This window comes from Neovison vison, chromosome 12 (assembly GCF_020171115.1).
Source record: "Neovison vison isolate M4711 chromosome 12, ASM_NN_V1, whole genome shotgun sequence".
Taxonomy (NCBI): Eukaryota; Metazoa; Chordata; class Mammalia; order Carnivora; family Mustelidae; genus Neogale; species Neogale vison.
In genome coordinates, this window is record NC_058102.1 from 125,361,632 (window position 1) to 125,386,941 (window position 25,310).

At 39.9% G+C, this 25,310-nt stretch overlaps 1 protein-coding gene across 2 annotated transcripts in view; it reads left to right on the plus strand.

Moving 5' to 3' along the window:
• The window catches only part of SLC39A12 (solute carrier family 39 member 12), an 83,253-nt gene that overhangs the window by 32,855 nt on the left and 25,088 nt on the right, over positions 1-25,310 (plus strand). The window contains exons 7-13 of one of the 2 annotated variants that reach the window (XM_044228291.1): positions 1,374-1,545; positions 7,061-7,233; positions 10,007-10,159; positions 12,446-12,556; positions 15,614-15,680; positions 19,725-19,883; positions 21,382-21,569. In XM_044228291.1, coding sequence (XP_044084226.1) covers positions 1,374-1,545; positions 7,061-7,233; positions 10,007-10,159; positions 12,446-12,556; positions 15,614-15,680; positions 19,725-19,883; positions 21,382-21,569 — 1,023 coding nt within the window. The remainder of the gene's footprint in view (positions 1-1,373; positions 1,546-7,060; positions 7,234-10,006; positions 10,160-12,445; positions 12,557-15,613; positions 15,681-19,724; positions 19,884-21,381; positions 21,570-25,310) is intronic. The other variant, XM_044228293.1, reaches the window with a different exon arrangement.

The window sequence follows — 25,310 nt, forward strand, 5'->3', positions numbered from 1 at the left end:
TGTGGGCTGAGAGGTCACTTCAGAGTTGGGATTTATATGGTCGTGTGTTTACTAAGGGAGAGAACACTGGACCGCGAAAAGAAATAGATACATGCAGCAGGAAACAGAAAGGAGAAAACACTTGGCCCCAATGAGACAGAGACAGAAACATCTTTGGTTCTCATCTTCTAGCTTCAAATTGAGTTCTGCCTGAGTTCTACCTTTTCAATCTCTGAGATCCTTAGTGTCCTGCCAATACAAGCTCCCCCTTGGTTCTCACTGATCTGAGTGGGTTCTCTTCCCTGCAACCACACATTTCCTGATCAAGATAAAACATTTTTTACTCATGGACTCATCCCCCCAAAAATGTATGTGGGGAAAACTCAGCAACTATGTCATCATTTTCTGATCAGCAGTCTGTCTTTGTTAAAAACCCCTGCATTCTCCAGCAGGGCAAATCCCACAAGCCTCGCAAAGCTCTGGTTTTCTTCAGAGACCTTACTGATTGTGACTAAAGCTCACAAAGTCATTGCACTAGGGTTTGATTTCACCATCTGTGCTTGGTGGAACTATATACACATTAAAATTTTAAATGCAATTTTTGATACAGAAAATCAGCCCTGAACACTCCTGAAATGCACAAATTCCCTCTGGCAGTTTTGAGAGACCTGTTGGATTGGTGGTTTACCTGTAATCCTTATCTGTCAATGAATATATCTGCATTTGCTGTAGAAAAACAGCAAAGATAGAGATCAGCAGCAGCAGGGAATCGTAGTGATTTCAATTGTTTTTGTGGAGAAGGGAGGTCAGTTCCAAAGGTATCCATATTATTTAGTGTTTACACTCCCACTGGTTGACACAGCATTCACCTTTTAAAATATTTACTTTTATTACTTTTGAAAATACATGTTGGCTACACAGGCTTTTTCAATCAGAGAATATTAAAGACAATGATCTCATTCCCTCAGAGCTCCTGTTTATCATATGAAATCTTGACTCTGTTGAGACAAAGCCACCATCCACACTGAGAAGCAAAAAAAAAAAAAGCATCAAGGTTTTTAAACTGTTAGTTAGAAAACCATTTGACACATTATAAAATCCAGTGTGCGTTTTCAGGAAAGAAAAAGGGGTGCAAAACTCATACTACATCGTACTCAAAACGAAAGTGAGATACAGCTGACTTGGATCAGAGGTTGCAAATAATCCTTGCAATTGATCAGAGGTTGAAAATAAACCTTGCAAATTATGTATGCACAAAAAAGTTTGCAGGGGGGGAGCATGCAGTCATGGCTCCTTGTGTCCTTTTTACCCTTTCTGTTGAGCTCTGACTTCTCAGGAATGACAATTGATGGGAAATTTGTTTGTCGAGATTGCTAACGATGTTCTCTCCGTAGTCTTGCTTCTCTGCAGGGCAGCTGGCAGAGATATTTGTACAGAACAGCCTTTCACCCATTTCCAAGGAAGACTTCCAACGAATGAGTCCGGGAATCATCCAGCAGTTACTTAGCTGCTCTTGCCAGCTGCCTGAGGACCAAGCAGCAAAGCTGCCACCGACCACTCTGGAGAGTAAGTTGTGGCTCGTCCCTGAGAGAGTTAGTGCACATAAGGCAGTGCACGTAATGTTGTGACCGTAGGATACATACTACATACCAGGCGCTGCTCTCCGCATTTTACCTTTCTCAGCTTACTCTATCCTCACAACACTATGAGCTAGATACTGTTATTATCCCCATTTTACAGATAAAGAAACAGGCACCTAGAAGTTAAGTGACTTGACCAAGGACACACACTGGGGTAAGTGATGGAGTTGGATGTAAACCGAAACAAGCTGGTCCCAGTACCCTCGATGTCAGCCATTGTGCTACACTACCTTTCATTGAATAGTTTCTATTTTGTATGTAAGCTACAGAAATTGATTTATTCTCTCTATATGACTCAGGCACGACCAACTTCAAAGTTCCTAGTTGAGAAGTGGCATGGTATAAGACAAAGAACATGAGTGATGGGATTAGAGATGCAAAGTTGAGTCCTTCCTTCTAGCCCCAGCCAGCTCCGTGATCTGAAGCCCTCTCTTTATCTCTCTGAGCCTTTTTTCCCCCCTGCACAGTGGGAAAGCAGTGATATCACACAGCTTACCATACTTTCACACATCATAACCCACCTAAAAAACAAAGGCACATTGGGGTAAATCAAAGAGCTCCTCTGGGGTAGAAGTGACCTTGGAGAGAGTTGCCAGCCTCCGGATCAGGCTGGCGTCCCCAGGAAGTAAAGCCTAGATATTTGCACTCACCTGTATCCCACTGGATCACTGCAATAAGTGAACTCCACGATAAGGCTTCCTAGGGTAGCTGTAATTTTCAAATGGGGCAATGTGTACAAAAATGTGTTCTGCACCCGAAAGTCACTGTATATGTAAAAGAAAAAGAAATTGTGGTCCAAAACATCCATGATGGGTAGCAAAAATGTGACAGTTAACATATGCATGCTTTAAGTATTACCAGTGATCAGAGGGCCTTATGGAGACTTTTTTAGAGTGTTTTCTTTCTCTTTGAGAGAGTCTTGCAATGCCCTTCAGGGGTAAACTGTCCAGCTACATACTTCTTTTTTTTTTTTTTTAAAGATTTTATTTATTTATTTGACAGAGATCATAAGTAGGCAGAGAGGCAGGCAGATAGAGAGAGAGAGAGAGGAGGAAGCAGGCTCCCTGCTGAGCAGAGAGCCCGATGCAGGGCTCAATCCCAGGACCCTGAGATCATGACCTGAGCTGAAGGCAGAGGTTTTAACCCACTGAGTCACCCAGGCGCCCCCAGCTACACACTTCTAACACAGTGTGAATTTTGCACCTTCAAGTGGCTCTTTGGAAGATTTTATGTGAACAAAAACCTGCCAGACCTAAATATCTAAGACTCCACATTCACCGAAAGGAAAAAAAGTGAATTAAAGCTGAACAACAAAATAATTCAGCACCTGCTGGTCAGCGTTGGCTCCGAAACAGAGAAGGGAGACAGACCATGGAGATCTAGGAGCCTCTATGAGCATATTTACATGCCCACCCCGGTCACCTTATCTGCTGCATAGGGGCCACTGTGAAATAGCTTTGTAAGCTGAAGATCTGTGAGAAATATTTCTTTCTAACGAACACCTAGACTCTTCTGCGGTATGGTCCTCCTGAGAACAATTCAGAGAAATCGCACTGACTATAGAACCCAGAAAAGCATTACTATGTTCAACTTGAACTGTTGCATTATGTAACTTAAGGGAAAGGCGTAAATAACAGAAAATGTGGGCTGAAGACAGAGGCAGGGGGGGATATTAGGAAGAACAGCGTTTGTTGTGCTGGAATCTGACCCCTAAGCACTACCTGCATGTGGGGTTCCAGGAAAGTGTGTTGCAGCCCCCCATAAATCGGGTTTCAGACCTATTCAAGGGAGCTGCTCAAGAATGGCTAGGAATTTAATGATTAGGTCAAGTTCTATTGTAATGTTGGGAAACATTTCTATAGAACCTGTCTGCAGGCTGCCTGACTCCAGTCAAGACACCATGATATCTCTGTGAGGACCTGGAGTGATTAGCAGAGTCCCATGGCCACAAATGGCAGATTTTAGGGTTTTCAGGCTGTCTTTGCCTCATGAGAGCAGGTGAAATCTAATTCGCAGAAGACCGAAACAGATTTCTAAGCTCTCAAGTTAAAGAGGAGCCTCTTTGGAGAACAGTGTGGAGATTCCTCAAGAAATTAAAAATAGAGCTTCCCTACGACCCTGCAATTGCACTCCTGGGTATTTACCCCAAAGATACAGATGTCGTGAAAAGAAGGGCCATCTGTACCCCAATGTTTATAGCAGCAATGGCCACAGTCGCCAAACTATGGAAAGAACCAAGATGCCCTTCAACGGATGAATGGATAAGGAAGATGTGGTCCATATACACTATGGAGTATTATGCCTCCATCAGAAAGGACGAATATCCAACTTTTGTAGCAACATGGACGGGACTGGAAGAGATTATGCTGAGTGAAATCAGTCAAGCAGAGAGAGTCAATTATCATATGGTTTCACTCATTTGTGGAGCATAACCAATAGCATGGAGGACAAGGGGCGTTAGAGAGTAGTAGGGAATTTGGGTAAATTGGAAGGGGAGGTGAACCATGAGAGACTATGGACTCTGAAAAACAGTCTGAGGGGTTTGAAGTGGCGGGGGGGTGGGAGGTTGGGGTACCAGGTGGTGGGTATTATAGAGGGCACAGCTTGCATGGAGCACTGGGTGTGGTGAAAAAATAATGAATACTGTTTTTCTGAAAATAAATAAATTGGGAAAAAAAAAAAAAAAAAAAGAGGATCCTTTCTCCTCCCAGACCCCATTGTAGTTGCCCTCAGGACAAAGGGGACAGGAATAGAAGAATCAAAGGGAACTTTGCCCTTTACCTGGGAAATGCCACATCCTAATTTATCCTTGTGAATGCTCAACATTTGCTGATCTTTTGTAGCCATCATAAAAATGTGGCAACTTTGAACTTTATTAGACATCCTTTGAACGCCTTTAATTATGTATTCAATGGGAAGAATGATATTCCCACATAAGGTCTATTTGTGGAAGAGTGAGATATGAATCTTGGTTATGTATCTCCAGGGATGTTTTTATAACATAGGTATTTTTGTTAAGTCAGAACAAAATAAAACCTTTGAGTGTATGACTGATCCAAACCATTTTCATCACTTAAAAAAAATTTTTAATTGTGGTAAAAAACTGAAATTTGCCTCTTTGGAGAACAGTGTGGAGATTCCTCAAGAAATTAAAAATAGAACTTCCCTATGACCCTGCAATTGCACTCCTGGGTATTTACCCCAAAGATACAGATGTCATGAAAAGAAGGGCCATCTGTACCCCAATGTTTATAGCAGCAATGGCCACAGTCGAAGAGCCAAGATGCCCTTCAACGGACGAATGGATAAGGAAAATGTGGTCCATATACACTATGGAGTATTATGCCTCCATCAGAAAGGACGAATACCCAACTTTTGTAGCAACATGGACGGGACTGAAAGAGATTATGCTGAGTGAAATCAGTCAAGCAGAGAGAGTCAATTATCATATAGTTTCACTTATTTGTGGAGCATAACAAATAGCATGGAGAACATGGTGAGATGGAGAGAAGGGAGTTGAGGGAAATTGGAAGGGGAGGTGAACCATGAGAAACTATGGACTCTGAAAAACAATCTGAGGGTTTTGAAGGGGCGGGGGGTGGGAGGTTGGGGTACCAGGTGGTGGGTATTATAGAGGGCACGGATTGCATGGAGCACTGGGTGTGGTGAAAAAATAATGAATACTGTTATGCTGAAAATAAATAAAAAATAAATTTAAAAAATAACCTTTAAAAAAACCTGAAATTTGAGATGAAATTCAACCATTCTTAAATGTATAGCTCAGCAGGCAGTATTTTCACATTATTGTGCAATAAATTTCTAGAACTTTCTCATCTTGCGAAACTGTAACTCTGTATCCACTGAACAACAACTGTCTTAGAGAGGTTCCCTAGAAGTGAAGGGGTGGTGGTAAGAGTGGGAAAATTAAAATTTGAAAGTTTTTTGCTTCTTTTGAGTACACTGACAACACTTTTAATATTAGACTCCTGTATGATTTAGAACTTATAATTCAATAAAAGTTCTCTTAAAAACAAAGACTATTATCATGTTACCAGCTTGTACAAGAATGACAAGTACAGTAAAGTAGAAGACCAGAATATTTTCTATCTTAACAAATTTTAAGACGGCAGTATCTTAAAATTTACAATGGGTTTTAATTAATATGATAACTGAATTATTTAACTTCTTATCCATAGTCACTAAAGGAAATGATGCTTTAATTTTATAATTACCTTCCTTCATTGTTTACAATTTGCCGTGGCTTATTAGTAATTTCTAAATAAGTAGAAGACAGAGTATTTGCTCTGAATATTTGCCACCAAGGAAAACGGTGGCCTGGAAAACTCTTTATCCCCAAATCATTTATACAGTTGACCCTTGAACAACACAGGTTTAAATGGCACAAATCCACTTATATGCAGATTTTTAAATACATATACAATACTGTACTGTAAATGTATTTTCTCTTATGATTTTATTTTCCTTTCTGTTTTTAATTTTTAAGTAGTCTCCATGCCCAGCATGGTGCTTGAACTCATGACCCTGGAATCAAGAGTCATTCAACCAACCGAGCCAGCCAGGCGCCCCTCCTATTATTTTCTTAATTACATTTTCTTTTTTCTAACTTGACATTGTTCAGGGGTCAACTGGGCTTAACACTGAAAGCCATTTTTCCCTCTCTTTTCATCTTTTTATCTTTCCTTCTTTGTTTCTTTTCCCCTCGTGAATATTTCCTTCTGTTTGAATAATCTTAAAAGTTGTACTTCCTGAATATTTTTTGAGACTTTAGAAACCTATTTTTTGATAAATTTAGAGGTTATAAAAAATGATTACAGTAATTTAAAATGTAGGCTGTCCAAATTTTTTCTCCCAACCATTACACATTCATTGATCAGTTCTTACCAATGCAAGCACTCATTTTAGGCCCTGAGAATAATAAACACTTTGGACATTATAAATAATTTTGAGAACTTTGGGAAGAAAGTACTCACATTGTACAGAAACCTAGGTCTTCAATGGCCCCACTGAAGACACACATTTGAAGGCCACACGTTGAACTGTGTGCTCCCTCTGTAACTCTGCTTCCTTGACTTCAGAAGGTTTAAATGGGATTGGAAGGAAATCATGCCCAGTGGATGGCAGCCAATGTTGTGGTTTAAAGTGAGAGAAGTTCATTTCTTTGGTGGCGGGAGGTAAGCTAGGTCTTGTAGTGATTTTAGTAAGGGGTAGTTGGGGTCACTTCAAAGCAACAAGGTTAATGGTGTAAGTCTTTTCATCCTTTTCCTTAAAGATGAAGACCTTTTACACACTAGAATGTTCATATAACAATTCCATATCTCTACCTGCTGTATTGTAAGATGGGTTTTTTCTGGAATTTTGCGGGCTGGGGCATCACTATGAGTGATGAACACTGACCCCTTTGCACTCTCCGTTTGGTTTAGAATATGGCTACAGCACAGCGGCCGTGGCCTTGCTCACGCTGGGTTCCATGCTCGGGACGACGCTGATTCTGTTCCACAGCTGTGAGGAGAACTACAGGCTGATTTTACAGCTGTTTGTGGGTCTGGCTGTCGGGACACTTTCTGGGGATGCTCTGCTCCATCTTATCCCTCAGGTAACTCTTTTCCATTTTCCATGGAGCCTTGCTAATTTCCATTTCCATTGAGTCACTGGCGGTGTCGATGCAAAATTTCACAGGGACTTGGCCAGTGTCTTCCTCGGGAGTAAGTATCATTTCCCCAAAGCACTTATAGGGGAGAAGAGAGAACCAATCCTTAGGCCCACCACTTGTTACTTTTATTTTTGAAATAAACCAAAAAAAGCCATTGGAGGCAGATTCGTCTTAAGAGACATTCAGGAGGGGCGCCTGGGTGGCTCAGCGGTTTAAGCCTCTGCCTTCAGCTCAGGTCATGATCTCAGGGTCCTGGGATCGAGCCCCACATCGGGCTCTCTGCTCAGTGGGGAGCCTGCTTCCCTCCTCTCTCTCTGCCTGCTTCTCTGCCTACTTGTGATCTCTCTCTGTCTATCAAATAAATAAATAAAAATCTTTAAAAAAAAAAAAGAGACATTCAGGAAGTATCTACTAATTATCTGTTAAATAAAAATGAATGGGCTGTAAGATGTTTGTGCTGACTTTTCTCCAGTTGTCCCTGACACATCAGATCCTTTCTCTGCCTTCTCTGCTGTTCTTTTCCTGCCCCAGAAGATTGTGCCTCTTCTGCTTCCTTGCAGAGTGAACTGTTGTTTGGGTTCAGCCAATGGGAGGCGCCCCAGAAAAGCCAGGGCAGGAGGAGAGAGTGGCAGGGGTATTTCTTCCCCATGCCTCCTGGCTCTGCACTTGCTCTAGAAGCAGCAGATTACCTACCATACTCCAGCTCCCGTGGGACGCCTCCCCCCCTCCACCTCCCCCTGAGCTGCAGAAACATGAATTCCAACCTTCGCCCTTTCTGATCTAAGAGTGGGAATGGTTTCCCGGGGTTGCTTCCTTCGGGACATTTCATTATCCCTTGTTCCTCCCCTTGCTGCCTGCATTTGTCTTGCACCATCAATAAGCTGTCTTCATTTGAACCATCAAAATGAATTTCTTTTTTGCCTAATAATGTTTATATTTTCCTTAAGCAAAATATAAGTACCAGGAAGCTGGCTCTTTGCTGAATTCTTCTGAGGCTCTTTATTTGTTCAGAAATGACAGGGCAAAGACCCGAGATGCAAGAGTTAAGGCAGAAGGGGCTCAAGATGAGGTTATTTCTTGCCTCTGAAATCTCTTGGGATGGATAATGATGGGCAAATGAGCCCCCCTCTTGCAAAGCCAGAGATGTTAAAAATTTCCACAGGCCTCTGGCAATTTCCTACAGGGTCACTCTTATTGCTCAAAGGCTCAAAAATGATTAGATGTTCTGAAAAATCACAAAGTGAGCCTTGGAAAATGAAACAAACCATTATTTGTTTTAATTTCCCTTGTAATCTAATTTTCTGGAAATATTTCAGGGCTTATTGGCTGGAGGCAGTGGCCGAGGCCTTTTCCTAGGTCCCTTTAGTCGTTGCAGAGCTACTTAACTGCCCAGGATTCTGCAAAAACAGCAAAAGCTTCCTGTTCCTCCCCCAAAGGGGGCATGGGGCTCCTGACAGCAGACGTGGACTTAGGCAGATTGGGGGGCAGTGTGTCAGCTCGTACTGCAAAGACATGTTCCAGAGAAGAGTTTAAAAGATCAGCTGGGTCTCCTGAAGATTGGAAGGCAACTGTTTTATTTGAGAGAAGACCCATGGATAAAGGTTACTGAGGAAGGGAAGGAGAAGACGCAGTACAAGTGTTTGGGAAGCTAGAAAAATCAGTGGCCGCACAGAAACAAGAAAAACACACTCCTGTTATGATTTCCTCTTCTCAGCTAGCAAAATGCATTCAACTTAAAGGTCTATATTTGATTCTGAGCTTGTGGGGTTTTCTTCTGTTTTGTTTTGTAACCTTGCCATGTCCATTATTTTAGGAAATAACATCATCATCAATATGAGATGGGTATCCTTTAATATCTTTACTAGAGGGAAAGGTTGAATAACATATACTGGTTTCTAGTTACGTTCATAAACTCAGTGTATATACTCAGATACATATGCATGCTTACACATGTACTCATATGCATATGTGCATACACACCTACACATGCACAAGTATGTATGAACACATATATGTACAGTATGTGTGCATGGAATTTCTTTTTCCTTTTCTTACTTTGGTGGTCAGTAACATCCTAAATGTAGAAAACACTGAGCTGTTTCCCAAACTGCCTTCTCCTTGGGAGGGAATATGATACATACTGATTTACCAACTCACAAGAAATCATGAGGTCAACCAATGGGATGAGTCAACTAGAAGAAAATTCCCAATGTGTTTCTTGTATCCTTTTGTTTCCCAGAAAGCTGACAGTATTGCTGGGTATATAGTGTACACTTTGTGGAAGAAGCCACTCAGGCAGATTTCTCATTTATCTGAATATTTCTTAGATTTTCTTTAATTGCAGTGGGCATGGGGGAATAAACCTTGGATGAAAAATATCTTTCTCTTTCTTTGGGATATAAAATACATTGATCTGTTATAAAGACTTGCTGGACAAATAGATAAGGATTGAACTCTGGGCGGGGGACTGAGAATATATGGAAATTTGGTTCTCCTTTCTTTTCTCTTGTACACATGTTGTTTGACCCTGAGCAAATTGAAGAGTGGAAGTACGCATACAGTTAAGAACAGACTGGGCTTTGAATGATTCCAGAAGTTTCATGGGGTTCCCCAGAAGGAAAGGTGAATATATTTAATACTAGACCTATTAAGTAATATTTAAGTCATCAAAAGTTATTTCTTTGTGTCTCCCCCCACCCCCTTTTTTTTAATAAAGGTTCTTGGTTTACATAAGCAGGAAGGCTCAGAGCTTGGACATTTCCATGAAAGCAAAGGGCATCTTTGGAAACTGTTAGGATTAATTGGAGGCATTTATGGATTTTTCTTGATAGAAAAATGTTTCATTCTTCTGATATCACCAAATACCGAGGTATATTTTAAATTTTATTTATCTTTTGCTTTAGAGCTTCATAATACTCATCTTTTATTTCAAAAGACCTTATTGAAATGTAATTGACATCTTCATAAGGTTCTCTAGGTAAGGGTCGGGGCTCTCATTTCCAGAATATGCAGATTATTCTGACTGGCAGCTTTCCTGTAAGTATGGTTATTAATATTTTTAAACATCCACTTCTGGCCTGTTGAGGTACTTGTTAAAACCCGCTATTTGACCTTTGTAGCTAGTTCAGAACCAGGAGACTATTTCATGTCTGGGAATGAAGGGACCCAGAGGCCTAGCTTCTAATCAGCATTTGGATGTCTTTCCTAACCCAAAACAAATAAACATGCAGAAAAAACTTAGAAAATTCACAAAATTACCCATCATTTTCTATCCTAAAAGCATTTAAAATTATAACAAGGAGCTCAGAAATGGGATTTGTGGCAGAGCTTCCTTTTTTTTTTTTTTCCAGCTGAATAATTGCATCCATTGTGCCTGTATTTGATCAGTTTCTGCATCTGTGATGAAACACAAAATGCAGTATGGTTTTTTAATGGATTCGTTTTGCTCTTACACATTATCCCATCAGCCAATATATTAACTGGTGCGATGGTTAAAAAGGTAAATGTGTGCAAACAGCTCTAGGAGACTAAAATAAAGCAAATTCTCTTTACAAGGTCCTGGGCCTCTATTGTCCCATGTGGTTTTCCACTTATTTTCTGGCCTTCTCCTTCACATAATTTATAATGTCTCTTCAGTCTTTTAAAATATCGAACACTTGTTTATGATTATCCCTAAATTTATCTGAGATTCAGATTCTGTGCATCAAAAAATAAGATGGTTTTATGGGTGAACAGAGGGATGATAGATAGTAACATGCTTACAGTCTGATGTTAAAGATCTCGCGAGTGTTTCTGAGCGATCACATTACGGTTCTTTCAGCTTTTTTATTTGAAACTTATCACAGTAAATAAAATACTGTTGAAATGATGTTTGTTTTTTTTTTTAATGAAGCAGGGTTTTTCTTTGTCCTGGAGCCCAAGCGAAGATGCTTTAGTAATTCAGAAATTAGGAATTCTAGCTTTGATCACAGTCCTGACCCTTGTATGTTCAACAACTTAACCTCCACAGAAGGGGTCCTCATCTCAATAAGCACAAAAGACAATAATAGATCCTCTTTGTCCACCACAGATTAGTATTGCCAGCCTGGGAAAATTAAATGACAAAGTCAACATATTAACCTGTGTGTAATAATTAGAAATTTAACCAGGATAGAAATGAGTGCAATAAACTCTGGCCATCCAAAAATGTCTAGAAGTTATTCAGATTGTCCTTAGACCTGCCAGGGAACTTAAAATCAGTTTTAAGAACAGAATTTCAAGGCACCTGGGTGGCTCAGTGAGTTAAAGCCTCTGCCTTCGACTCAGGTCATGATCCCAGGGTCCTGGGATGGAGCCCCGCATCGGGCTCTCTGAAGGTGGGGAGCCTGCTCCCCCCCGACCCCGCTGCCCCTCTGCCTACTTGTGATCTTTGTCTGTCAAATAAATAAATAAAATCTTTAAAAAAAAAAGAACAGAATTTCAAGATTCACTATATTGAGTAAAATAAAGATGAATGCAAATGTTTCAGAAGATACAGTGCTTTAGTGGATGAATACATTTCTGAAGAATTAATTTCATAGTTACAGTGTAATATAGTTTCAGTTATCATCATTTGGTATCCCCATCAGAAAGAATGCAAAATTTAATTTTGTAGTAAATATGATTTTGGGGTAAATTCAAAAGGCAATATAAAAATTACCACCACTCAATTTTAATATCATAACTAGACATTTAAAGTTTCATTCTTAAGGCATTTGGAATATGAATGATGTTTCAGAGCAGTCCTGTGCTTCTCCAAGATGAGACATTTTAGCAAGTATTTTTCAGGATGAAATTCTCTTAGTGATTTTTTTTTTTAAGATTTTATTTATTTATTTGACAGACAGAGATCACAAGTAGGCAGAGAGGCAGGCAGAGAGAGTGGAGGAAGCAGGCTCCCTGCAGAGCAGAGAGCCCGATGGGGGGCTTGATCCCAGGACCCTGAAATCATGACCTGAGTCCAAGGCAGAGGCTTTAACCCGTGGAGCCACCCAGGTGCCTGTTCTGCACGCGCGCATGCGCACGCCACCCACCACTTTGGCCAATAAGCGCAGTATTACATAGAACCATGAAACTGACAGAGGCGGCACCTGTGTTCTTCTGGCTTCAGCACTAATTTTAAACCATCCTCATCCAGCAGGGCATGTCGTTGGTTAATGGGCATGTGGGACATTCCCACCATCTTTCGCTCAACTCTGAATTAAGTGACCAGTCAGGCAGAGGCAAATCTGCTTCAACTATCCAGTTGGTAGGTTACTGATCTGAGTTACCTTCTTTCCTTTATTCTTTGATGAACAGCCAAAAATCAGTAGGATAGATAATCAAATTCACTCCTGCTTTGCCTTTCTTAACCATGATATGTAGCTTGGAAAACTTTGCTAAGCACCTAAAAGCTGTTTTAAAGAGGAAAAAGCCTTTCCACAAATTCAAATCCTTGCTATCTACACCACTCTGAAACACATACGATCAGATGGATATAGTATGTATCACAATCATTTTGTTTACAAGTTTTCATAAACAAGTTGACCTTAAGGTTTTTCCATCCTGAGTCATCCTTATCCATGACTAGACGGGGCCAAATAAATGTTGAACAAGGAATTAGAGCATCTAAGAGTGGGGGTGATCATTTTATATTGCAGTGAAGAACAAATTCTGTCCCCTAAGATGTTTTATAGTAAGTGGTTTCTGTTACATTGAGTTTTCCAGGATAAATATTCCAGGAGAAACTTCAAAATACAACCTCCAATTGGGTTTAAAACAATGTTCCCACTCTCATTCTTAAAGTAACAAGAAAAGGGACAGGAAAAAATATGAAAGTTACAAATAGTAGAAAACTTGCCTCCTCTGACCATGGCCTTGGGGGAAGTGTTTATAGTTCAAGGATAGATTCCTAACCTAGAGATAAGGGTGCCGAACCTGAGACATTGCTACAGCAAAGGAAAGTCTGCCGGGAGATTACGAATCTAGAGCTAACTCAAAGATGAACGAAACCATCCCCTTAAACAAGCAATTTTTAAAAGCCTTATTATGTTTATTGTGTAGATATGTCACAGGTGGCTTGGCAGAAGGTAATTTCAGGCTGAGATTAGTTTTAAAATCACTTTCAGGCTGACTTTATTCCTTCTGTTTCAGTGAAGGGTTTCAGAATTCCAAGATGCATTTGAGCAAATCTCTGATGCTAACTTAGTGAGTTTTAAACTCTATAAATAAGCTAGCTCACTAAGAAGATATTCCTTTTGTTATTTTAGCTGCAGGATCGCCCTTAAGTGAATAAAAATAGTCTGAGCTTTTAGGATTGTTTGGTTCAATTTCCCAGTTTTTCAGGAAGGAGGGGAGCTCATAATTCTCACCAATCAAGGAGTCCTGGATGCTTGCCTCTAAATTCCTTTATACAGTATATGGCTTTTGGGGGGAAAAATTCTAGAATAAATATTTGAGCTCCTGTCTTTAAGTAGAACTATAGAACTTTTTAATTTTAATCTGGCTTTTGATACAATGTAAAAAAAAAATCATATTGTTTTCTTGTTCACTCTTACCCTATGTCCTTTGGGTCCTACCTTACTTCTCAGCCACTTATCCAAAAATAGGCCATTACTGCATCTTTTGAGTAGCTGCTACTGTTCTAATATGTGACATACAAGTTTACGTTCTCTGTTTCACATTTTTCAAAAAGATGCTTATGCATCACATTAAATTTGTCTCAAAGTTTTTTTGGAAGTTTATTTAAGTAATCTCTACACTCAACATGGGGCATGAATTCACAACCCCAAGATGGAGAGTCGCACACTCTTCTAATTAAACCAGCCAGGTGCCTTTGAAAGGACGTGGTCAATAGGCAGATGCAGGTTTCCCTCACTATCCAAAAAAAAAAAAAAGAACATTCCTATGAAAACTTTTGTAAGTCAAAATGGTATAAAGAAGCAATTATCATTAATTTACATGGAAGAATGTGTGAGCATTTCCAGACACAAAAAATAATAACCTCACTTGGGACCTTTTGAGACCTTAGGACTCATTTTGCTAACAGGTGTGCACAATAAATCGAGTTAAATCACTTAACTCGCTCACAGATACAGGTCAAAGGTCTGGTAGCTTGATGCTGAGAGACTGAGTGCAGTTCCCAGGAAAAGCGCTTGGTGGCGCCGCTCAAGGCTGGGGTGCGTACTGCCTCTTTCGCCTTGCCACAAAACGGATGCCGAATGCCATTGGTGCTTTTAACTTTTCTCTGTAAAAGCAAAAAATCCCCTTCTGATTTCTGTCAGTTTGTGAAAACAGGTCCTAGTGTAGGTTTTTCGTAAACGCAAAGGGGGTGTAACATGAGCTTAAGAAAAATAGTACGGGGGCGCCTGGGTGGCTCAGTGGGTTAAAGCCTCTGCCTTTGGCTCAGGTCATGATCCCAGGGTCCTGGATTCGAGCCCCACATCAGGCTCTCTGCTCCTTGGGGAGCCTGCTCTCTCCTCTCTCTCTCTGCCTGCTTCTCTGCCTACTTGTGATCTCTGTCTGTCAAATAAATAAATAAAATCTTAAAAAAAAAAAAAAGAAAAATAGTATGAAAAATATTACGAAAAATATTCTTTCACATCATAGAATGAGAAATTCAAGGCCCTGGGAAGGGAAATGACTTTGCCGAAATTGATCCATGAGTCAATCTCTGAAATAATGTCACGTAATCTTAACTCACAGAAGTCAGTTTCCAAATCTTAGTTCTCTGTCCAATGAAAGAATTTTTAAAAAGCGTTAAAATCTTTAACTTTTCTAAGTCTGTTATACTTTCTTCATCAGCAAGATTCTCTACTCTTGGGCAAAACCCCCGGAACAGAGTATTATGTTTTCAGTAATAACGGGAGGCATTGCATAGTTTTGTTCCCTATCCACAATACACAATGTGCTTTAAGATCAGCAAATGAATCCTAGACCCACAGTCCACCATACAGAAGTGTCAAACTAGGTCAAGAATCAAGAATCATTTTCTTTTTTCTACAGCTTTTGGATTTCATAAAGGCTTACATAATTTAAAAGCCTGAATTACAGGCTGTGTTGGTAGCCTCTCGCTCTGTGTGGAAGGGTCTGATGTAGGTAAGAAAGCTATTTTCGTCTAAAGGTACACAGGACAAAAAGTTTGCTTCTAGCCCTTTGTCTTTACCATCTACGCTTGCCTATGAAATTTCAAAGTTCTGATATATCCCAGAATATTCAAATGTTTAAAAATCATCATAACTCTCCAGGTGTTTCAGTTTTACACCAAAATGATAAGCAATGCTAATCTTTCATCAGTTATTTATTTATTTTTTTAAATTTAAAATAGAAAGGCCCAGAAGATTCACAGGCAGCTGAAATTCCTGTAGGCAGTCTGACGGCCTCCAACAGAAAATGTGAGTACCAATTTTCAACAGTTAAACTTTAAATATAGAAAGTACCACAGAACAGGGTTATGTCTGTTTAAAAATAATGTGAGGAAATCCTGTAGATTTCTTCCTGGGTTTGCATTTCACTATTACAGTTTTTATGAGAAAATGTTTAATACTCAATCCTATCAGTCTTTCACATGCACTGAGCATTGACATCAGTTGTACTCCATTCTTTAAAAATGATGTTTTCCTAAACCATTTAAAACTGATCCTCTGGGAATGACAATTGCTGTAAATCCATATGTAGGTCTCCTTTAAAACCCCGAGCAAAAAAAAAAAAAAAAAAAAAAAATCCCAAGCACAGCGTATAGTATAGATTTGCAGAATCACTATGTTCTGCATCTGAAACTAATGTAATATGTGTCAACTAAATATCAATTTAAAAAAATTCATGTTTGCATGATAATTGAGCCTTTTACTTCTTTCTCTATGAAGCCTGGAGACTTCTGTCACAGTCTACTGAAATTTGGTACAAATGTCTGTCTCATGTGTGATGTTGACCCTGAAACGGTGGAGGTCAAATCAGAGATAACTCATCATTTGGATCTTATTCTACAACTCACTTGTTCATACAAATCTCAACCAACCCTTTTTCTTTCTGTGCTTTCCCCTATTTCTGGATTTAACGTACCAATTTTGTAGACCACTTTATTCCTTTTGGCTTATGTTTCTGTAATTTTCTGAATTCTTTTGGTCTCTTTCAGTTTTCATCTGTTGTTTCCAAATCTGCCTAGTGGTTCTTACGGATAGGACCCTTTTGTGACACAAACTTCTCAGTGTTTTAATGTTAAATTGTCATGATTAGTTATTCCCATTCTACTATAATAGATTAGTTACCTCATAATAGAAATAGCTAACATTATATGCCAGACATAGTGCTCCACACATCAAGGATTATCTTATTTAATACGCCTATGACTGACTAAAGTAAGAACAATTATTATCCCAGTAAAATAAGTGTAGAAACAAGCTGTTTGAGAGGGTAAGTTACTGCCCAGGGTTTCATAGCTAGTAAGCTCCAGTACTGAAACTTACAAATGCTAATAGACCAACAATTTCATGATGGTCATTCATTCATTCATTCATGAATCTATGTCTTCTTACATTCTTTCATTCATTCAAGAAATGTTTGAAGTTGTGCTGTGTTGGGGCACCAATGCATGCACTGGAGAGAAAAACAATGGTCTTTATCCCTAGTTTGCAATGTGGTTGGGGATATAGATGCTAAAGGATCAAACATGATTGTAATGGTCACTATTTTAAATGTGTTACATTTATTAACCTCGGTAATTTATTTATTTGATTCAAAATATGTGATTATGTAGTCTGTCTAATTCCACTTTCAGGACATGGCTAGTAGTATTTTTCCTTCTAAATCTTTAGTTCCAGAAGAGAGTCTAGAATGCCTGGCACCTAGTTGGTCTGCAATGGGCATCTCTTCACTACCGTTTTTGAAAGAAGGGAAGAGGGGAGAAGGATATACCCCATGACAGTAGGAGTGCTTTGGCAGATACTAGATCAGGGACTAGCAATGGTCCTATTCAAGGATTTTGGAAGCCTCCTATCTTTCCACCTCAGATACCAAGCTTGGCATACAGAATGCACAGTGAACAAATCCAAATTTGATTACTCAACTGCCCTTTTGCCAGGGACCTATTGAATTAGCTTCAAATATTTGATTACTTGTTTCACATTACCTCATTGGTGGAACTCGGCTTGTGTTTCAAAAGACAGGATGTGAACATCCTACCCACAGTCTGATTTAAATAAACGAAAAGTAACATGATACAAGGTCTAGCCCCCGTTTCACCATGTGAAACCTCAGATAAGTTAGAAATGTGGACATGAATATGACTGCCAGGTACATACACAAAGATAAAATATTATTGATAATTCTGTAATAAATACATTAGATTACCAAAGGATGCTGGCCTTATCTTCCACTGAATTGTGTGTAAATTACCTTAAACACGATACAATGTGCTTATGGGGTTTCTATTACAAATATGTATTTGCCTGGGGCTTGTTACATGTCTGTGATCTGACATTTAGAAACCCATAATTAGAGGTAATAAAATAATAGAAAACAAAAATAGCCATACTGTTTCTTAGCAGAGTATAAATTGAGTAAAAATTTTCCATTTGAAGATATGCTACTTGTATCAAAACTACCCTAAAGTACATGGAAATCACAATGTATTTGCATGCTGCAATGTTGCCAAACGTATTATTTTAAATTGTTTTATTTCCACAAAGAAGAGCTTTATTTCTAAAAATTGGCAGGAATGGCAAAGTGACCCGGTAGGATTATTAGATTCCGAGAGTTTCTGGGCCATGCCAATAAGAACTCCCTGAATTTGATCATTTGATATTTATTCTGTGTTTATGTGACCATTACCTGAAATTTTCTCATTTTTGATAAAGAATAAAATGTATTAGTAAACCACAAGAAGGATGTAAGTTATCCTATAGGGATAGGTCTAAATAAACATGAATTTCAGAAGTGAAATGCCTGGGACATGTTTTCAGAGTGGTCACTACATCTGTCTCCTGGCTGATAGCCTGGGCTCTATCTGCCATTTACTCAACTGAGGGTACAAGTTTATGGTGTGGGATGTGAAATGAGTTGCACTGTATTGTCCAGACAAAGTGGAAAACCATATTATAGCCCAGTGCCCCATAGTCTTTGACCACATAATAGAAACCAGGAGGTATCCTCTTTCTAGTTTTACTAAGTGTATAATTATTAGAATACTGGGTTCAGTTCTTTTTTTTTTTTAAAGATTTATATATTTATTAGGGAGAGATCACAAGTAGGCAGAGACACAGGCAGAGAGGGGGTGGGGGAGCAGGACCCCCCGCTGAGCAGAAAGCCCAATGCGGGGCTTGATCCCAGGACCCTGGGATCATGACCTGAGATGAAGGCAAAGGCTTAACCCACTGAGCCACCCAGGTGCCCCTGGATTCACTTCTAACAGCAACAACAGCTACTACCTACACTGGTCAAACAGTGCATTAATTAAACAGTAATTAATGAAGTTTTACACAATAGAAATGGATTTGAATAGCTATTCTTATCAAATGGCATCGCTAGGTGGTTTACTGTGAAAATAAGTGTAATCCTAGGAGTACTTTTTGAATGTATTAGTTGTCCAATTCCATGAGGAGGTTATGCCAAGATATAGTTTTAGGTTTTCAAAAGCAGAAATTCTGTCCGTTAAAACTCTGGGCCCAATTATGATTGAAAATATGATAGTAATTATTTCTGTAACTCTGGACTAATCAGATAATGTATATTATGTAATAGAATCCCATAAAAAGAGCTTCTCTTTATTTTGTTTGATGTCTGGCAGCTCTAGTCCTGAAGGTTATTTTTTGGAAAGAAAAGGACACTGACTAATTTTTCCAAAGCTGATTTGGGGGCCAGCAGAGTTGTCCGTGGTTTTGTGTTGGTCACACCTGGGGTGTGAACAAGATACTTGGGGAAGGCCATGAGTGCCAAACAGAAAGGGAAACTCAATGAGCAGAAATGGGCAGAAGTGTAAGCCAACCATCTAACACCAAGGACAGTCTGACCCAGAGGAGAGAGTGTTGGAAAACAGCCTCTATTTTAACGACATCCTACGGGGAGGGTCTTAAATTATTTTAAAGTGCTTCACAAAAAATGCAAGTGCAGAGGTCACTGGTGGTATTTTGGAAGGTTATAACAACATTATTTTAATTTTTCTTTTGGGATAGCTGAACAAAGTGACAGAATAGTGAATGTCATGCATAATTTATCTCGTTCCGAGTCAGATCCATTAGGAAAACAATGCTCCTGCAGCCGAATGTGTCAATTACCATATCTGCGTCTCCAGTCCTGACTTATTTGAAAAGCTGAACCAACACAGGGTTGCTTAATTTGACGCGATGAATGTCGAGAGAAAATGGGGGAGCTGGTGGTGTGTGAAGGGTTCCGTGACGTGTCTAGGGTCCTGTTCACGCTTCTCACTTTATTTGGTTCTTTAGGCAAAACCGTTAGCCTGTTAGCAATAATGATACTGGTTGGGGACAGCCTGCATAATTTCGCGGATGGCCTGGTGATAGGAGCGGCCTTCTCATCTTCATCTGAGTCAGGAGCGACCACCACACTTGCCATCTTGTGTCACGAAATTCCACACGAAATGGGTAAGTCAGACGGTAGCATGGCTGTCTCCCACTTGTTGAGAAAGCTAGAGGGTATTTCTAGCTATGGTCTGTAGGCGTCTTTTTCCAACACACAATTGAAAGATGAACACTTTCCATTCATAATCTATTTAAATGGCAAGAAGAAAACTGGTCGGGGGAAGCTTCTGTACCTTGGGATAAAATTCACTCTTTAGGATGTTTCCCCAGGGCCAGAAGTCACTTGTTTTGGATTCTGGAGAGTTCCAAATCTGAGAAAGTCATTTAGAGAAACCTCATTTTAAAGAACTTCGGCAAAGACTTTAAAATCTGCTTCTTATATGTGGGAAAAACATTAAGCGGGGAACTTTCCCCATTATGTCAGCAAACAGGCCAATGAGATAAAATAACATTTAAATTAAACCCAAACCATGGTTTCATCAACTTGATTTATATAAAATGTCTAAGGCCAAGCATAAAATTGAAATGACAGGCGTCTGCTAGCAGATGCGCGTAAGGCTCTTTTTCTGGATAATCTTAATAGCCCTTGTAACTCAAATTCTGCCTCCCAGGAAACAAGAGAAGGCAAAATAGACATTTCCGAAAGAGACCCAGAAAGAGCGGGGGGCTGCCTCCAGGCACGCTCGTGTCCTAAAGAGGAGGCTCTGGGCACTCTCATGGTCCCCCACTGCCAGATCTACACTTTCCGTTTGGGCCACCCTAACCCCGGTGTTCAGTGTCTACTGCCTAAAATCATCAACAACTCATCACCCATCCTTCTTAGAGCGGTTCAGCCAAGGATCTTCCTAAATCCATTACAATGTACCTGGTCCGGGTGCTACATACTGTGGCCTTGCCTTTAGCTATTATAATAAAACCACAGAGGAGTGTGACAGTCTGTGACAGGCCAGCAAATGTGTTTTAAGACCTGTCCTAGGACCGTCTATCCCACAGAACTAAGTAACTGCCTCGCCAGGCCATCTCTGGACTGAATTTTAGCCCTTCTCTATCTCCCAAAAAGAGACTCTCAGATCAAAAGGTCGTTCTTCTTAGGAGGAAAGGTGTGGAGAGAATAAGGTCAGTTTTGGCAATGATTTTAAAATCTATTAAGTAGTTCTCTGTGCACAGGAGTTCTCGCAGAAGTAAATAATAAAAGCCAACGTAAGGAGATTTTGTCTGGCAAGTTTCCAGGCAAAAAGGTTTAAAAACTCTGCAACATCAAGTGCTTTATTCTGCATTTATCTGGGTCACAGGGTGCCAGGAACTAAAGAATATGTCGGTCCTCCTGGCATATGTTAGCTTCAGGACTAGGAAAAGGAAGACAGCTCTTGAGATTAACTTCCTCATGGTACCCTGAGAATCCTAGAGAGATACAAGAAATGTTTTAGCGACCGGTCGGTCAACTTTCCTTGCAAAATTGGTCCCAGTTGCGGGAGTCTGAAGCAACCTAATAGCACATTACTCCAGGAAAGGTATCATCAATTACACAATGATTATGTTTTCATTTTCCCTTAAATTTCAGGAGACTTTGCTGTGCTCTTAAGCTCTGGCCTTCCTATTAAGATTGCCATCCTTGTGAATTTTGTAAGTGCTCTCACCGCCTTTGTAGGACTCTACGTTGGTCTCTCAGTATCAGCTGATCCGTGTGTTCAAAACTGGATCTTAACAGTTACTGCGGGCATGTTCTTGTATTTATCCTTGGTGGAAATGGTAAGCTCTGTGGCTTTTCTATGTTGTGTTTCTAAACTCTGAAAATGTAAAACAGAGACAAAGCTATAAAATGGAAAGACAGATGAGAAGACTATATTTAATAACATAAAAGACTAAGGAAATATTCTGTGTAATCTGAGAAAGTAAGTTGTAGGCAGAAGAAGCATAATTTGAGATACAGAAAATATTGACATTCTTTAAGCGAATTTAAGTGGAATGAGTGAAACCTGTCAAATTGCCAAAAAAGGTGATCATCAGTTCATTCTGCTCTGGTTTTGCGTCTCTATATGATACCTATCGTTCTAGCTGAAAAATGGAAATTTCTGCAAAATAGCCACCTATTTTGTTTATGCACTGGGCAATAGTTCAACTGAACTTGTCATGAATCAGCTGTTTGAATTCATTAACCAACTGTATTTTTTAAAATAATGACTTCATCTTTATTTCAGTTTTACTAGCCAAAGGGCTATCATGCTGGTGAAAAGAGAAAGATGGTAGTGAGGGGCCTCTTACATTACAACATTTATTTCCTAAAGATATCCTCCCTGACATGGCTGGGAACTTGGTTATCTCCCGTCTTCCTCTCTAATCTGATGAAGGAATATAACCCGGGAATTTTACTTTTTTTTTTCCTCTTAAATTCTGGAATCTGAAAAATAAACCAGTCTTTTAAGGTCACCTTCTATTATAAGACTTGGTATGACTTGGATGTGTTGAGGTAGAAAGTCTGAATAACTATCCTTTCTCATACATTGGAATCACGCAGATAAAATAATATAAGTGATTGAAAGAAATATTGAACAGTGAAAAGCAGTAGAAAGCCAGTCCAAATGGAAGTAAGATATGTGATTACCTGTATCCTAGAGCAGAAAAGTAAAATAAGCAATCTTGAGGGTCATATGTGTAACAGGAAATGATGACTTGTGATATGGGAGAACCTTGCTATTGCCCCAGAAGTAAGTGAAGAGAAATGTTTCATGAGGGAAAAAATCGGAAAGGCAGGAACCTTTACTGAAACAACCAGGTAACAGTGAATTCTGGAGGTAGAATTCGATGAGGGGACTCTTGAAATTAACACAACCATTTTAAACCCTGGTCTACCTACTTTTGGCTTTTTGGTTGTTCTCTTAATTCTCATGAGATTCAGAGAACTGAAGTGAATACCAAAAGGCACTTCCATGTTTAGAAATGTTCTTAGATATTATTTATGATACTCGGGGAATTTCCTAATCTTGATAGTAAAGACAATACTAGGCAAGGCAAGTTCAATATAGCTCTTCTGAATCTGAATCCTCAAACCAAGGTCGGTTCCACAAAATTCTGTGAGGCTTCCAGTTTGAACAATCTGGATTGCTAACCTCTCCTAGTGGCTTCAAAAGAACAGTGTCACTCATCACTGAAATGTGAGCTACCTTCTGTTTAAAATGTCTGTATGTCAGTCCTCCGATTTTCACTCCAAAGTCTCCTGATGGTCAGTTTTCTGCTTCCAAATTCCTTTCTCTTTATGACTCAGTTGGCAGGGGGTGGGGGTGGGAGGGGGTGGGCAGTTGTTGTATTCTTTAAAAGTGTATTCTGGTTTTGCTTTTTTGTTTTTTAAGTCTGGATCTCTCTTTGATGATGATGGATGTCTATATATCTAGTTAATGCTTTTTCTTTATTAGAGAGTCTGAGCTCCCAAAATGGACCTGAGGACATTATCAAGAACCATTTGCCAGGGAGAACCCTAAGCTAAATACGTCATTTTCCCCTCAGTGTTTCTCCCCCTGGCTTTGTAAGCGAAAGCAATTGCTTGTATGAAATGTGGCAGACATCCTATGAGATTCCAACTAGAATGAATCTTGACCTTGCTGTAAATTACTATTGGTTAAGGAAAAACTGGCATCCTGGCAAAAAGACAGGAAAGAAAATACTCTTGAGTTTCCTGGGGCTACTTCCTATAATCCAGGTCGCTTGCTCTCACGGCCTTTGGAGTAACTTCTAAATAAATGGGAGTCTTTCACATAGCAGCAACTTTAACTGTTGCTGTGCTCTGGGGCTGTGCCAGAGAAAATAGTCTTTTGTCATTGAAAGGGAAGAAAACAAGTCTTCAAGACTCTGTAAAACAGCAAAGAAAATAAATAACAGTAACAAAAGGGTAAGGGGGGCAGGGGATACTTTCAAGCACTGGTTATTTACTAAATGCTGGAAATTTACCAGGCACCTTCTGAGCAGGGCTAATGTGAAAAGATTAGCTACATTTTTGCCTTGCTTGTTTGTTTCAAAGTAATTGGGCATGTTATTTCAAACTCCCAGAAGAAGAAAAAAAAAATACTGGGAGCAAAAAATGAGGCCATTAGTAATGAAGTCAGCAAAGCAGAAAGGCTTCACTAGGGAAATCTGCCAGCCTGAATTCTCCAAAGTGGTATTGCCTTCTCCAAGCACACTAACTCTCAGAGGCATTGATTGGTTTCTAAAGAAAGTTAAGAATGAAGGAGGCCTGGGTGGCCAGAGGAAATTCATTCTCTTATAAAGATCAGTGTGCTAGGATGGATTTGTCCCAAGCAGAGGCTAAGACAAAGGCGTATGTGAAGGCATTTCGCCCTGGGGGTGATCCCAGGGCAGGTGGAAGGGGGCAGAAAATGATGGAAAATCAAGAAAACGGTGTGTCTTTGTTAAGTCGATCTCCACGATGGGGGATCCACCACACAGGACCTTCTGGTGGAAGATTCCCATCCCCGTTGTTCAGAGTTAGCTCCACAACCATAACCCCCCAGCACACACACACCCCTTTCAGGTTACGCATGCTTGAGCGCCAAGGGAGTTCCCACCGCAGCCCCACAGAGAAGCCCAAGGCCAGAGAAGGAGGAACACAGTGTGGGCTGAAGCAAACTTCTGTGCAAAACTCATCAACGCCCTTGGAAATGGTCTCTGCAGCAGTGGTTGGTTGTCGCAGGTGGAGAATACAAGGAGCTCCTTCAAGGACAGGAGCCAACCAAAAACTCAGGAAAAGACTCAATGCATAATAGTCAGTGGAACATGCTCCAAACCCGGTGGTCTTGAAGCAATATTTGATATTCAACCATCTCTGTCCTCTAGCACCCAACTTTGATTTTCCTCACCTTCAGGCCACACTTTGACAGACCCAGATTTCTTCCCTAGAAGGGAAACCAGGTCTTCCCTGAGGAGTCTGCTTTGTCCTGGCCGGTTGACAGGAGGCGCACAAATTTACTTAATGGTTCAAGTTCAATGGAAATGTTCCCTGGTGTATTTTCAAAAACAATAGACCGTGATTGGACAGTGCTAAACTTTGCAGGAACAGGAAGCACAAATTCTACCAAAGGAAGAGCTGGCAAAGATGGTGTACCATTGTTTCATGATTTTCTCTCGTTTCTACCATCTCTATGATTCCCTTCCCTCTTCACTTTGCATTAATTTTCTGCTTCTTTTCTTCCTTTGTGAAGTGGAATGATATACTGATTTTAAATCTTTTCTTCTTTTCTAATCCAATCACTGAAAGCTATAAACTTCCCTCCCAGCACTACTTTGCTGGATCCCATGAATTTTAATCTGTTGTGTGTTCAACACGGATCCCTCTGAAATGTCTTTAAATGGCTCATGTAACTTTTTTCTTGTGGAAGGAGGGTGCATAATTGCTCAATGTTTGTAACTTTTCTAGGTGGCTCTTAGTTATTTTAATTTCTTCACTGTCAGAGAATATACTCTGTATTATTTTAGTCCTTCCAAATATTTTAAGGCTGTTCT